General features: G+C 40.3%; 1 protein-coding gene across 1 annotated transcript in view; it reads left to right on the top strand.

Annotated features, from left to right (window-relative positions):
* The window catches only part of adcy1a (adenylate cyclase 1a), a 67,700-nt gene extending 66,730 nt beyond the window's left edge, over positions 1-970 (top strand). Inside the window, exon 20 of the mRNA XM_036521138.1 lies at positions 364-970. Coding sequence (XP_036377031.1) covers positions 364-705 — 342 coding nt within the window. The 3' untranslated portion in view covers positions 706-970. The remainder of the gene's footprint in view (positions 1-363) is intronic.
* Positions 971-15,905: the final 14,935 nt, after the last annotated feature.

A 15,905-nucleotide genomic window follows, 5' to 3' on the forward strand; every position in this document is an offset into this window, starting at 1 on the left:
GTTCCCTGTCTGCTCGGTTTTATTATTTTTTTAGTTCAAATGTGCCACAGAAATATTAATGCCATGTAGGTGTGTGTGTGTGTGTGTGTGTGTGTGTGTGGGTGTGGGTGTGTGGGGGTGGGTGGGTGGGGGTGTGGATGTGTGGGTTTGTGGGTGTGTGGGTGTGGGTGTGGGTGCATGTATTTATTTGTGTGCTTGTATATGGGTGTGTACACATATCCGTCTGCATGTGTTTCTGTTTGTATGTGTGTTTGTATGCACATGTATTTCCACTTGTGTGTGTGTGTTTGTATTTTTTGTGTATGTGTTTGTGTGCCGGTGCTTGTGTGCATGTGCGCGTGTGTACGTGTGCGTGCGCCACAGGTGACGGAGGACGTGCACCGCATGCTGAAAGGTAACTACGACCTGGTGTGCCGCGGCAAGGTCAGTGTCAAGGGCAAAGGCGAGATGCTGACTTATTTTCTGGAAGGGAAATGCCACGGCCCCGGCTCCCACACCAGATCAAAAAGCCTCGAGCGCAAGCCACATCCTTACGGCAGAGCCAACATCCGCATGAAGCTGGGAACGGGCTGCCCCTCTGTGTCGTCCGTGGCCGGTTTCCCAGTCAAGGCGAGCCTCGGGACAATACAGACCACTCTGACAAACACAAACACCACCGCCCTGTACCTCCCGTCTGTCTCCGTGCCAGCAGGGAAGGACGTGTGAGAGAGAGACGCCAGCCCCAGCGAGAGGGACCCCCCGCTCCTCTCACCCGAAGCGCTCAGCCTGAGGGGGTCACAGGCAGACACACCGTTAAGGATCCTGGCAGTCCAACCAAAGAGAACTTTGGGTTCTGTAATGAAAATCACTTAAGAAGTTAAAAATAACTTTTGTTGGAAAGGTTATAAGGGCTAATGACTTTGTTAGGGGGCTGGTGGTAAGTGAAGGTTGAAAAACGCTTATGTAAACTTCTTTTGAATTTTTTTCTTTTTTTTTTTCCAAAAGCAGTACCCTTTCAGCCTGAGTCATTGAAAAGTGTTCTGAGTTTCAAACAATCCCCTCCAGTTGTGAGAAACGTTAGGGAATCGATTCAAGAAATGAAAGTTGATTCTGAACAGAGATAAGGATTTTCAGTAAGGAATAAGTGATCACATAGCACCAGTTTCACTGCTGAAGGAAGAAAGTATGTCTTCCTTCCATTTTCTCTGATGTTAAGAATAATAATAACAGTAATTAAAAAAAAAAACTTTATGCTTTTGGGCTCTCAAACCCAAAGGGCCTGTATTTGCTGAAAGAAAAGAGTATGTTTATGTGTGTTTAAAGTAAAAAGCCTTGTGACTTTCTTTATAGAGCCAAGTGATATTTTAGATTGTGTTGATCATCTGGGTTTTTGTTTGAATTAATCTGGTTGTAGGACTCACCAGACATGCCTCTTCAAGTAAAACTGTCCTTTTGTGTTGTCCTGGTTAAAGACAAAAAAATACCAGGCTTACTCCACATTCAGCACATCTAAGCAAGGACCACCCCAGCACCATGAAGCTATTACATATTTTTCAACCTTTGTAGCAAGTATGCCAGGGTACAGTAGCTATTTATCTTTCCAGTTGTTTGGAGTTGGGGGTATATTTTGATACCGCTGTATAGAATTGAATAATTATAGCCGTCTCGAAAAATATTCTATTTTTATGTAGGTGTCTGCGGGTTTTTAAACAGCCCTAAACTGTAATTAAACAGCACAAACAGGCTTTTCATAGCTGATGACTAGTGCGTCTGGTTAACTCTGGAATGGCTTGGCTCTTTCTGATCTCCTTGTAACCTTCTGCAGACAGGAGAGGAGCGCCCCGGTGCCAGCTGGGCAGCAAATGCTTCGGTTAGGTCCCCCATCCCTTTGGTGCAGTCATGTTGACGTCCATGATAACCGCACAGCGCTGTAGCCAGTAGCAGCAGACTATCAGTGCACTAGCTCTGCTGTGCTTGGGAGATGCACAGATCAGGAGCAAAAAAATATATATAATTAGCACATGTGTTATTAGAGAAAGCATTATACCCATGGATGCATTGACAGTGTGAATTAGGCAATTATTTGTGCTGGAATCCTGCCCAAAAGAATCACTGTTATGTCATTCTTATGTCCCAAAAACATTAACTAGTGTTACAGCATGGAATATTATGCTATAGCCAATGACTAGTGACTGACTGTTACCCCTGAATGTATGTCTTAGAAAAGATTTCCCTGTTGAGGCCAGAAATGCTTTAAAGAGGTATTTCTGAACATAAATGAAAACAATATATGATTACATGAACAAAATAGATATAATTGGATAATGGGAGGATCTGCCACAGGGAAATGACATATTTTGATCCAATTAGCTATCCACACTACTTATTCCATTTTCCCCTAGAGATGCAGACTGAGTGAGTAGAGAGAGTGTGTTATGTTCTGAAGGGGCAAGAGGGTGTTGCTTGGTTTACTTACTGGTTTTGACTATGGGAGGTACAGTAGGGTAGGACTATCTAAAGTTACAGATGACTGGATGGAATGACAGACATGGAAAAGAGGTGTGGAGGGGGTGGGTGTAGGGTGTTGGCATGGAGGCCAGTCTCTAATCCACTTTAGCTCTAAGCATTTAGCTCTTGTGGAGTTCAGTAGAGGTTTGAGGTCTGATGCCATCTCTCACACAGGACAGAAAAGACTCAAAGAATTTGCTAACTGGCTTTAAACTGGCTTTTTTTAGTAATGGGGTGTTTGTATAACACTATGCTCTTCAAGGGTATTACCACGTGGCAGAGGAATGACAGCTCTGCATTTATGTTCTTTATTAAGTTGCTTTTTCGTGACCTTAGTCAGTAAGGAGTGTGGTCATTCAGAATTGGCGCTCCGATCTGAATTTTGCAGGTGTAAGCAGCATTTCCTCTCTGTTCCTAAAACGTGGTGATGTCACTTTTTGTGGCTTGTGGTTCCTCCCTTGCGCTGTAATCCGGCTCTGATGGTCCAGCTAAAGGGCAGGTTACCATGGAGGTGTTGTGCTGTGGACTTGTGTGCAAAGATAGTGACAGGTGCAACTTCCTAGAGTTATCAGACATCTCCATCCTGTCGTCTGAACGGGTACCTTTTGCCCCGTTGTTCACATGCCTCAAAAGTTATAAAAGCATGCCCGCGCCCAGAGAGGGGTTCAGTCCATCTGCCATTGCAGCTTTTAGATCCAGAATTCAAAGCTAAAACTATTGGCCCTGTCACATGAGGATGGCAGGTTAGGCCACGATTTTGGAGATAAGGATACACCCACTATATGTTTCTGTCAGGTTTTGGGCAAAGCGACAGGGATCTGAATCAATGCCAAGATCACACATTGTGTGCAATATGAGCTCTTCATGCAGTTTATATTAGTACAGAAAGGAAAACATTTAATCGCCAACCTGACCGCATATAACCTGTTAAGTTCAGTAATATTGGCTGTTCCAATCAATACAGACCTCATTCCATTACAGTCAACATAGGAATAGAATATGCTGGTTATTACACAATAAGACACATTGTTAGAAATATTTAAAAACATTAGTGTTTTTGTAGCTTTGAAAGGCCTTCCAAGATGTTATTATTAATATTATTATTATTTTATGTAAGATAATCATTAGTTAGTTTGTCGTGTTCTGACATTCTGAGAGAGCCAAGACAACAGATATATAAACTGTCACAGGCCTTTAAAAGGACAGAACATTCCCTCCTCTTCCTGCCTGCACCCTTTGACCTCTGGAGATAAACACTTTGACGTTGCTTCCAAAACAAACTATTGAAACAGACAAAAGTTTATTGCCTTATTTATTTTTTAATCTTGTAGTGTCCAGGTTTCAAATATTTGCCTTTTAGATAATCACTTTAATATGCTGTACAGAATTCATATTGTAAATAAACTGAGTGACACAGGATAGATTATTTACTCTGTAAAGACAAGTTAAGTAATTTCATCTTTTGTAATCAACACAACTTGTTTTATAACAGTGCATTTAGAAGGACAATATGTAGGTTATTACCTGGTTAGAAGTATTGTTCTGCCTTTGCATTTGAAAGGCCTTCCAGTACATTATAATTATTATTATATGAACTGATAATTACAATACATGTCATAAAATAAATCCCATTGCGTATAATTTCAACAATTCACTAGATGAATTAAACATAATTGTTGTAAGTGAGTTGCCTTTGTATCTTGAATAAAGTTTTATTTTGAGAAAATTAGTGATAAAGCACATATCAGTGTTGCCGACCTGAATGGGCAACTTTATTTTGGCAAGTGTTTAAGAAAATGCGGCTAATACTTCCTTAGTTGACAAATGGTAGCAATAAAACACTGCACTTGTAGTTTTTACAAAATCTACAATTGTTAATAATGCTTAGCTGGATTCCCAAAACATTCACTCTGCATATACATAAGAATATCTCCCTCACTGAGAATCTGGAGGCATGCAGGTATATGGTACTACATGCCTGTGCATCAGTCCAAGGAAAGCATGCCTTTGATTATTGTGCATGACTCTGTTTGCTGATTTTGTTTTTTTTTTTTGTATATGTCTTTAATATATCTCTGTATGATTTCAGTGACTACAGTTTTTAATACTGCACAACTCCCTTTGCTTGTTTATGATGTGTGTTTTATGACAATAATGTTTGATGTATAAGTTATTTTTAAGATATCATTATATATGTATTGATATTTATATAACTATATATGATGGAAAAAAGTGGTGTGAAGCTGACTATTCTCAGCTCTGGGTGTCACACTCAGCTTTTAAAGATCCGCGTTCCCCCCTAAATGCACGGGAACACGCCTCTGTTCTGGTTCAGCATGTACCTAACCACCCGCCTTAGTCTGTGTTGGCACTCTCTGATCTGTACTCTCCTTCCAAAGCTACATGGCACAAATATGTTGTGGCCTCTATCCTGCAAACTGAAATGTTTTGTCGTGTATGCATGAAGTCTGGTTATCCTCCTGGCTTTCAGTTTTAAAATGCATGAGGAGGACAGCTGCCTACTTGAATGTATAGTCTATAGCTTTCCAGGGTCTCCATACATCCCCCTTGTCCAGTGACTTGTGTCCATTTCACTGGGGGGGATGGGTAACAGTATTCGTCTCCCCCCTCCCAACCCCCTCCAGTTCTGTAACTCAGATCTCCAGCATCTACTGCATGTATACCTTAGGGGTGTAGGTTGCTGTCGGACACTTATATTGTGCCAACACATTGTCCTCTCTGCTCTTCGGCAGGAGGAACAGAAGTCAGCAGTGTTTTGTTTTTGGGAACTCCCTCTGAGAAGCTTGTTTGGTTTAATCTGCTCATTTTCCCCATGGGGAGTTTTGTCCAGTTCTCACGGCACGTCAGGTCCTGCAGCTCCACATTGCCCCTGGAAAAAAAAAATGCTGTATGTACATTACAATAAACAGAACTGAGCTGGGATATTCCCAAAGCACAGTGTCCTGAAACGAATCATTGCTAAGAGCTTATCACCAAGAACTGGATCTTCTACTGGTTTGTGCTCCTACCACCAATGTGGAGATGCTTCCCTGTCCTCAACTGTCCTACTGTAAATAACCTCTGGCACATGGACAGCTGATTAAAAAAAAAACAGGCTGTAAGAGAATAGCTTTGAGCTTGATCCTTCTTTGAATGGGTGTGATGTAATTTTGAAGAGCTTGTTTCATTTTTTTTCTGTCTCTGGGGATCAGACAACTTCCTGCATTTCTTATACAACTTCTTTGAGCATGAAGAATCTATTGCATATACTGCATTGTAGTTCTCTGTGGGCTGAGTTTTCAGGGGCCAAATCAAATGCATACTGTAATTTGCTTAAGCAGCTACAAATGTTGGCCAAAATGGTTATATTTCATAAATATTGACTGCTGTGGCCAACCTACTTAATTTTTGAAACCATATATGCGCAGTTATCTCAGCATACAATCACAGATAAACTTGTAGGCTTTTCTTGTGGATTAGATATTTTCATAAATAATACGGGTCTAATTTTGTAAGTATATATGATATTGTAGAGCGACATCCAGTCTTTTACAAAATTGTTAATCTAATCTGAGCGACTAAATCTGTGTCCTATTTTTTGTTACAAGTGAATTGATTGAAATGTTCAATGTGAATGTACATTTCTTATTGCAACTTTTATACTGAGTGTTTGCACTGCTATAATTATTGGAGTATTATGGAAAAAATAAACTCACATCCATGCTTTGGTTTTACTTTTGTTATTCTTAATTTTTCTTCATTTTGTTTGAGCCAACACTGAAATATTTCAGCGGGTAACATGTGATTACACGAGTAACCTCAATTCTATGAATAAGGTGAACATGCCACACCTTTGAGATACAGTGTTTGCCAGGATAGTTGTTCGCATAAACCAACTGTCTGGGAGACTGATAAACTGTAAGGATATAAAGCCTTGTTGCCTACCAGAAATACAGTCATTTTGTTTGTTTTCAGTCAACATACCATGCTATGAGGTGAGCCATGGAGGAGAAGGTTAGACATTGGGTTGAATCAAGATCAATGCCTGAGCAGAGGCCCATATCAGTGATATTGATTAACAAACAGTATGAACCTGAAGAAGCAGGTGAAGAAGACTGCATACCTTGTCAGGCCCTTCCTTCTCTCCAGATCTGTGCAGTGGAGCATCCATAAAGCACAAAGAGAGATTACATTGCATTACATAACATTCAGTTAGCAGACGCTCTTATCCAGAGCAACTTCCAGCGCAAAACAACAGAAGCGCATCCATTCAGGTTGAATGAGCAACAGTGTTCAGACCAGGATATCAACACTCCCAGACCAGTGAGTTTGAGCATAACACTATTCAAACCCCGCCGCAAGTCAACTTGTGCAACCTGACTAGACAAGCGAAGGTAAGTATACTCAAATATCAGACATCAGCTACTAGATCACAGAATCCAAAACGTGTTGCAATACTGCACATAAAATAAAGAGCAAGCGATAGAACAAATATAATAGGAACATCTGCTCTGAGGAATTGTCACCACATTTTCAGTTCTCAACTAATCTAATGGCATGCACGTGTCAATAAGTGAATAAACACCAAAGGCAACACAAACATGCAGTTTTATTAGCTTGCGTTGTTTTACCTGAGAGACTGTCTTTTGATATAAGGCACTAACAGTTACTGAACAAGTTAAAGATCACGTCATCAAGGATGTTGTGGGGTCCAGAGAGCCAAGGCTTTGTTAACCATCAGTCTGTCATATTTCTGTGCCAGTGGCGGAAAAAAGGCACTCCACATGGACCTGTCTCACCCTAGTCAATAACAGAAACGAAATAATATTGCTGATTATGGAACAGTGCTTTATACTGTAACCAACCACATGCCAGGATCCTGGTAGGTTGGGTAATGTCAGATACTATCATTGTAATCATCTCTGTGAGCTGATCTCATGGTGCGGTGTACTTGAATTGAGTGGAGGAGAACTTCAAAGCTCACGCAGCAATCTGCTGTTTTTCATTATGTGTCCTGGACACATGCTATCATGGGAAGGTTTCCACACATGTAACGAAACACACTGTTTTCAGGGTTCTTTGGCATCAAAGTAAATTACTGAAATGCCTGAGACAGCATGAACACGGGCAAGTACGAATACGACCCTGTCATTCACTGCAGGTCGCATCAGGCCTCTTGCTGAACTTGAGCCTTAACTCCTTTGTACTGAAATATGGATTCAAAGGGGCCAATTGCAGAACAAGGAACCTGGGAATGTGAGCAAAAATAGTGTAGGACTCCTTAGCAGAGCAAGTCTTTGTGGGATGTGAGAATCCTGCCAAAACTCTTAAACAGAGGTTTAGACATCATGTCGATGCCCTACAGTAGCAGGGCATTGTCCTATTTTCTGTCTACGCTTTCCATGCGATGCCGTCACTCCCTCACATCCCAGAATTGCCCTGTCAAATGGCACAAAAATAAAACAGAGCCTTATCGGCCCGTCTGTGCGTAACTAGTAAACACAGCAATGTTTCAACTCTTTCCAGAGGAAGCTTGTGTTTTGAAAGCTTCCACTTATGGCTTGTGGCGGATCACAGCTTTTGCGCACTTAAACGGCGGAATTGCTCAATGAAACCTGCGTGTTTGGAGAAAAAGGTCAAAGCCGGCCAGCCAGAAGCAGGCTATAAGTCACACAAGCACTGGCTGACTAGACACTGGCTGCATTTATGGAAACCAAAGAGAGGTAATACTCAATGCACAATTGGCCAAAAAGAGTGCTTTTATTGACACCTTTTTTAAAGTACAGAGGCTCTATGTTTTCTTAGGGTCCAGACACATCCTGCCAACTTGTTTCAGTGTGACTGTCACAGGTAGTTCACTTATTCTGACATGAGCATGTGTCATTGTGACTTATTAGGTCACATTTTAGCCAGTGCATTCACTACATCCTGTGTGCTGGTTACCTTGAAAGTAAAGTGGGTACTTATATGAATCTCATTTATTGAATGATAGCGGTATTATATACTTCTTTGTGATGAGATTTCAGTGACACAAATGGCTTCCATTCTAAAGACACCGCAAAAGCAAAAAAAAAAAAAAAACCCAAAAAATTGAAACTTGCGTCATACCACATCTTTGCATTGAAGACTTCCCACGACTCCCCTTGACTTTTTAAGGCATCCACAGCCTTGCAGAATGAAGTTTTTTGCTTTCAAGCAGTGGTGAAATCTTTGGTATAAAACTGTACTTTTTTTCCCAGCATGAGTCTGAGGTCCTCTGTGAGCAGTATATCCCTTTCTCTCCAGCTGAGCTCTCTATTCCCAGGAACATTCAGAAGTTAATTTAATAATAGCAATGACTGCATGTGCACTCTGTCTTTTCAGTGCCTTGCCAGAGATGTGCTTCATGTCAGCAGAGTAGTTACATCTGTCCTGGGTACAACAAGAGAAATATCCATATCCTCTCATGAACCCCAGAAAACCTCCCAGCGGTGAATAGCCATGTCCTCTCCCCCAACAACCCCCGGCCCATCCAACCACAGCTCCAGCTACAATCGAATTATGAGCACTAAGAAATCTCTCTTGCTAATCACATGCACATGCACATGTCCCATATAATTACAAAGCTGACAATCTATAGTCTGTAATGGTATGAATTACTTTGGGTAGTTTTGAGCAGCCCCAACTAAATTAAAACAAAACCACTGGCTGACTCCATTGTAACCTTTCCTCATCCCCTCTGCAGAGTATGGGGAATGTTTTTCTGCAGGTTTGTTCGGAGTTCATGAGAGTGAAGTCTAATGCACAACAATGGAAAGTTACCAGTCTGATTACTTCAAAGAGGTATTTCAAAGGCCTGCAGCCTGCAAAAGCCTGGAACAAGTTGTTTTTTTTTTTTCTTACAAATCCACAACACTATCATTTAACCATGTAACACAGGCAAAAAATTTCAATCTTTTACAACAACAACAACAAAAAATGAAAACAAAATGTACAAATGGATAGGTGCATAACAATAATAAAATAAATGATTCATTGACATTGATTCCTTATAAACAATGCAATCTTGATTAATTACCTTTGTAATAAGGGCAAATCATCCAAATTATAATAAATTTTACATAAGATATGGGTATTTTTGCTACAACAGCCCAATCTAGTCCATTGGGCTGCACTGTAGCTAAATTCCGTAATACCCCGAACACTTTGAGTCAGCCAAGGTTGAAAATGCATCATGTTCCTTTTAACCAACAGGACCAAAAGCCATTGTGTAGAGGGTCTTATCTTCTTCAAGATGTTGCAGAATTCTTTGGGCATTTTGAAAATTGAAGCCACTACTGATGCTCACACACAGGTGACACCCAAGGTAAATTAAACAGACAAGCATAGTTGATGTAGAGAATGAAAAGGTATAGAGGCTCATGCATAAACACCTGAACCCTGTTTACAATGATCTTCAACTTCCAGATCCAATATTCCTACTATATAATAATCCAAAAAAGAAGGTTTGATCAATCCATTGTTCTTTGTATGGTATCTCAAAGATAATCCACCCCTTTCTGGTCTAAGTAATATACAGGTCATTACCACATCTTCAATAGACTCAGCACTCTATTTGTCATAGAGCTAAAGTACAGTATTTTTAGGGCTTTCTCTTTCCATGTACTCAGTGCTAAGGTAGCGTTGAGCATAGTGCATCCAATGTTCCAATGCTTCATTTCTGAATATGGGCCTGGTTCCTAGAAATCTGGTTCTTTCTTTAGAATAACACATTTTTTTCAGGTTTACTGCCAGGACCCAAGTCTTACAGTATTAATCTAGCAGAGTGTCTGTTGAGGGTCTGTGGTGACAGCATAACCAAGTCATCTGCACAGAGTGGGAATCTTCTTTCTTTGTCATGAAGGGTGAAGTCAGGAGCTGTAGATTGTTCAAACATCATACTCAGTTAACTTATATAGAACACTGTTAGGCCTTGCCACTGTCGCACTCAATGCCCCAGAATGGAGAGGTCTACTCTTTTTTAAGTTTTAATTCCACATTTGTTTTTTTTTTTTTGCTTTTTTTGCATTCATTGCTGGAATGCCACTTCTGAGTTTTCTCAACAAACCCTCTTCTTGGAATCAAAGGCCTCTCTGAAACTGTGATGAAGCCCAGTTGGTTTACACAGTTTCATATTGAGGGTTATAGGGTGTAAATATGGTCTGTTGTGCAGAGCTTTGGAAGGGAACCAATTCAACGTTTATTCATGACATTGTTGCTCCCTGAGGATGTCAAGAATTCTTGTGTTTATAATTCCACATGAATCTTCCCCAAATTTCTGTTTACACCAATTCCTCAGCAGTTGTTGGGGTAAAATTTGTCCCTGATCTTAAAAACAGAGGTTATTAGGCCTTTGCTCCAGATGTTGTGGAAGTAGGCCACACTCCAAACTGATCAGCTTTAGTTGTGCTTTCTGCACCTGGTAGCTGCTGCATTTCTGCAGTTGTTGATACCATTCATTCATTCATAGGCTTTCCTGGGCTGGAGGGCTTGCATTTAAAAAAAAAAAAAAAAATAGCATATTCTGTGATTTGGAGGTCCAACAGATTGCAATTGTTTTGCAAGTCAATTCTAGTTTCTTGACAAGACAAGATGCAATTTGGTACATAAAAATATCAATACATTTTTAGGTTTGACATCATTAACCTTCAAATAGAGGACACCATTACATAGGTAATACCTCCAGGGTAACATGCTGGTAACATGTGGGGAGCAATTCTGTGAAATATTCCATGGGTCAACAGTCCATTACAGTGTTTTTTATTATTTGAATTTCTTTCAGGCAATAAAAAGCTAAAAACAAATAACAATAGTGGTATTGGATATCAATGCAATATATCTTGAAATTCCTGTGCGTTTATCCTGAATATTTATCACTGCTGACTATTTCTCACTTCTTGCTTGTGATTTCCAAAAAGTTTGCTGCCCCGATTGCTGAGATGATGGCAGGAAACTAGCCATTAGTACTAGAAATGGTCCTCAAGTTCATCAACAAACACATTGCCTTTACTCTACCAAGCATGAATAAGCAAAACCTGTTACCTTAGCCCTGCTAAATGAAGTAAATGATTGATTTCTACCCCCTCCTATTATGATCATTATCAAATGATTATCCAGTGTCACACAAATATTTTGGCCATTTACTGTAAATGAGGAAAAAGTTGGGCCAGGAAATGGCCCTATTTGATGTGGCAATGAAACAACATTGTTTCCAAACAATGATTCACAAATGCCTTGTTTATTACAGTAGGATTGTGTGGTGACGTAACCAAGTGAAAACAGTCCTGGACTCAGTGTGCAAGGCAAACACAAATTACCTGCACTGTTTGTCTAACAACAAACACATACCTCTCCTGAGCAAATACCCAAATCCATTGCAGTGCTCTTGTAATCACCAAATGGCCTTAGAAACATGTCAGTCCTTACAACATTTACTGATTGAAAAGTACAACATTTCACAACTGCAAAACAATGGTGAATTTCTCCACCAGGAAAAAAACTATCTCAGACTTGATGAACATATATGAAGATATATTATGCATTTTATTTTAGGTTATTTATTTTCTTTGAATTTTAAGTTTAGGTTGGTTTTAGATTCACTTGTTTTGCATAATGGCTGGTATTGCATGATGCTGAATTCCTGAACGTGTTGTATTTTCTTGACCTTGCACCAAGAAAGCAAACCTCATGTTTGTAACAAGGGAATAAAGATGAGCTTAACTCAACTCTGAAACATGATAATTACCACACTGTAAACATTGCTTGCAAGCTATATAGTCCTTACCGTGTTTCACTTGAGAGCAGTAGGATCAAAAGTTATGATGTGTTTACTCTTCAGGAGTGTACTGCTATGCTTCCCACCACACGTAAAGGCAACACCATAAAATCCTGAGGTGGCAGATCACAACAGCGGTTCTACTCTATGGGTGACTGTTCAAAAGGGGAACATCAGTATGATGCAGTCAGATACAACTGAATTCACATCATCTACTGTGAGCGTTGTACACTTCCACACAGACCCAACCCAAAATGTACGATTTTCTCACAGCAATGGCAAGCTCAGAAAAACTATCAGTGTGTTTATCTTGTAGCACTTGCCAACATTCTTGTTCTTTTGTTCTTTTGTAAGTCACCAGTGGATCATAAAAGAAAACATTCTTTATTTTTGATTTTTTATCTTTTTTTTTTTAATCACATTCAGCAGCATGCATCTATGCTGCCGCATGTATGTTGGTTTGCGCTCCCACAATCCAGCTTAATTCAACAGTCAAGGAAATTAACAGAGTGCAAGAGCGCAGCGGATGGTGAAAAGGAAGTCAGACAATGGAACCTGGCATGTGGGATCAGGTGTTTCCTGCCTTTCTCACCATACAACTGTTTGTTTATTTATTTTTTTCTGCCATGTAGTCAAAAAAAGAAAAGAACTATGAGAAATAAAGATGTCAAACTCAATATATAAACTTTGTCACTGCTGAGGGAAACACTATCACAAACAGACACCTTTGCCTACAACTTACATGATATGTGCCATTGATGTCAACTGGTGGACTCGAATTGTTGGGCATTTTGGGTATATCATGGACTCCACTCCTTTGCCTGTTCCTGTCTTCCTGTTGAAGCTCTTTGGGTGTAGGTTAAGAAATGAGCCCCAATCAACACTGGCCCTTAATTTGAAAGACAATTAAATATTTTTTTCTCTTCATAAAAACTGATTTCATTGATCATCATAATTATTGAAAAAAAATAGTGCTGTGAAAAACAGGAACATTTCAGTTAGATTTAAGGACAAACATTGACTGAATCAAGGGGTGGATATCTTTGAGTAGGTACCATAGACTGTATTGAGATGGAGGACAGGTCTCTTTCACTGGGTGTGAGGAAACCTCGACCTGTTATTTCCTACAATGAATGGCACATTGGACCTTGAGTCTGAGGGGCACGGGTTTAAATCCCAGATGGGACATAGCTACAGTATACTTCAGTGTGGCACCCTTCCGTCAACCTTTTATGTCAGTCACTTATGCCAATCACCCTGATTAAAAAAGATAGAGGAACCAAACAGACACTCTTCAAAGGCTGTAACCTCCAGTGGTAAAAGATCATTACTGTGTCAGTCAGTCTGTCAGTATGGGAAACTAACAGAAACTGAGGGCTGCTTCGTTCAGGTACAGCCACAATACTCATTGTAAGCCTTGTGGAGAAACTGCTTCCCCATGATGGGGTTCAAGAAGCCTCATTATCATAACACTGTAAATCAGTTTCACCTCTTGTGAAACTGTTGGCAAGAAGTATGTGAATTAGTATCTGATCTTTATTTTATGTGTAGTATTGTGATGCATTTTAGATCCTGTGTTTTTACTTTTTTGGCTTTTATTTTGCTAAATGATTCATCATATCTTATGGTCACTGTACGCTTGTGCCCTATACTCACAAAATCTTCTGCTGCATTCTGTTCTTATTTATTTATCTGTGTGTTTATGTATTGAATTTGCCGACTTCCTTAATCAGGGCAATGTCCAGAGCATTGGAAAACACAGAACAGAACAGACAGCAGTTCAACCCTAAGTGACCCTGTAAGCTGCCCTGAAGTGAGAGGTATCACTAGGCAAATAATATACTGCAACATCTTTTGAGAAATCCACAGTTAGGTGTGTACACACAGTGTGGGAAATGATAATTAGTTCATTGTACCATTTCAGTCAGTCATTGCCTAGACTTAAGAACAGAAAAAGTCCCTGGAAGCCTTACACGGGCAGAGGTGATACCCTGGGAGTTTGTGTATCAGTAAAGTCCCAAGCTCTCTTGAACTCATCAGCAAACTCAGAACGTCACAGAAACCCACAGGCCCGAGGCGGGTCACTGCTTATGGCATAGCCAGGCCCAACCATAGACAGCAGTGACGCATAGTGGCAAGAAGCAGGGCTCATGACCCAGTTGTTGGTTGGATTCCTCTACTTGGCACTGCTGCTGTACCCTTAGGCAAGGTGCCAAAAACCCAGAACCGCCTCAGTAAAAATCCAGCTGTATAAATGGACAACACAGTGGTGTAGTCTACGTGATACGCAGGTTTATGCCGTGTACCCACCAAGAAAGCTCCAGGATTTCTGTATACCAACTTAAAAATGTGCAAGGATACGTATCAACATAGTTTTGTGACAGAATTTTCATATGAGCTTATTGTTTTCGCAAACACTGGATTGGGAGACAGCAAACTGTGCAAACGTTGCCGAATATGAAAAAAAAAAAAAATCTTTCATATCACCCAATCAGACAGCCCTACCCCCTGCCCCCACCTCACTCACCCTGAGCACTAATGAGTACATTTCAGAAGCTAGAATGTGTACACATGTGACCACTGCAGGTGTGTGATTTTCAGGATTTTAAAATAAAAAGTGGATATTGAAATAAAGTTAAATGAAATAAAACAAAACGAAATGAAACAAAAACAAGTAACACTCTTGCACTTTATAAAAACACATCATCAAAAGCCAGAAGCTGAAGTTTCTGATCCTGGCAGACTGGCACCTGAGATTGTGGAAGAGGAGCCTGATAAGGTTACAACTGGTAGGGCCTAAGTGAAAATCTCATACAGACATTAGCTGATTAGGTAGTATATATTATTCTAACAGCAGGGGATGTGCGATATATGTATTGAATTATATTTGCTGTCATGTCTAGTGTGTGCCTGAAGTTAGCTAGTGAGCAATGGTTTTCATAGTTTTGACCACGAAATCTAGCTGTCTAACTAACTAAATTGGTTAGCTAGCCAACAAGTAGCTAAGTTAGCACAGTAGCAGTATCTCCCTCCTCTTTCCCCGTGTTCGCCCATCCTTCCTCTTTCAGGCTACTAAACATCAACATAAGAGAATGTAGCTATAGAGGTAAATAATCAAATGACAGTGCTCAGAGATGAAAAGCTTTGGCATGCCGGGTCAACATCAGTCTTGCATGTGATATTGATACAGGTGGATGAAGTAGGGAACTTTGTTTTAGTGAAAGTATAACTACTCGGATATACGCTGTACGCTGGTAAACGCAAGAGTAGGCTACTTAATTTCAAGGTGTAATGAATTTAAAGTAGCTACTAAGTATGATTGCTATCCTCTGTGTTTGATATAGCTATTATTGTTAGGAGGCATTCAATGCACAAGCCTTTGAATTGTGAATGTTAGTGGTCAGGTGGTTAAATGCAGATTTTAAAGGTGCACACTGCAATTCTAATCCATTACACTTTTTGTCAAATTCAACGAATTTCTCCTCACGGTCCTCTAGCTGTCTGTTCTGTAGGCCAGGTTCTGCGTGCTCAAAAAAACTCCGGTGCTCCTACACAGTTCTGCCATCGCTCCGCCATGGATGCAAGGAGGCAAAGCAAAGTGAAGATGTTAGAGTACAAGCACATC

This window comes from Megalops cyprinoides, chromosome 2 (genome assembly GCF_013368585.1).
Source record: "Megalops cyprinoides isolate fMegCyp1 chromosome 2, fMegCyp1.pri, whole genome shotgun sequence".
Classification (NCBI taxonomy): Eukaryota; Metazoa; Chordata; class Actinopteri; order Elopiformes; family Megalopidae; genus Megalops; species Megalops cyprinoides.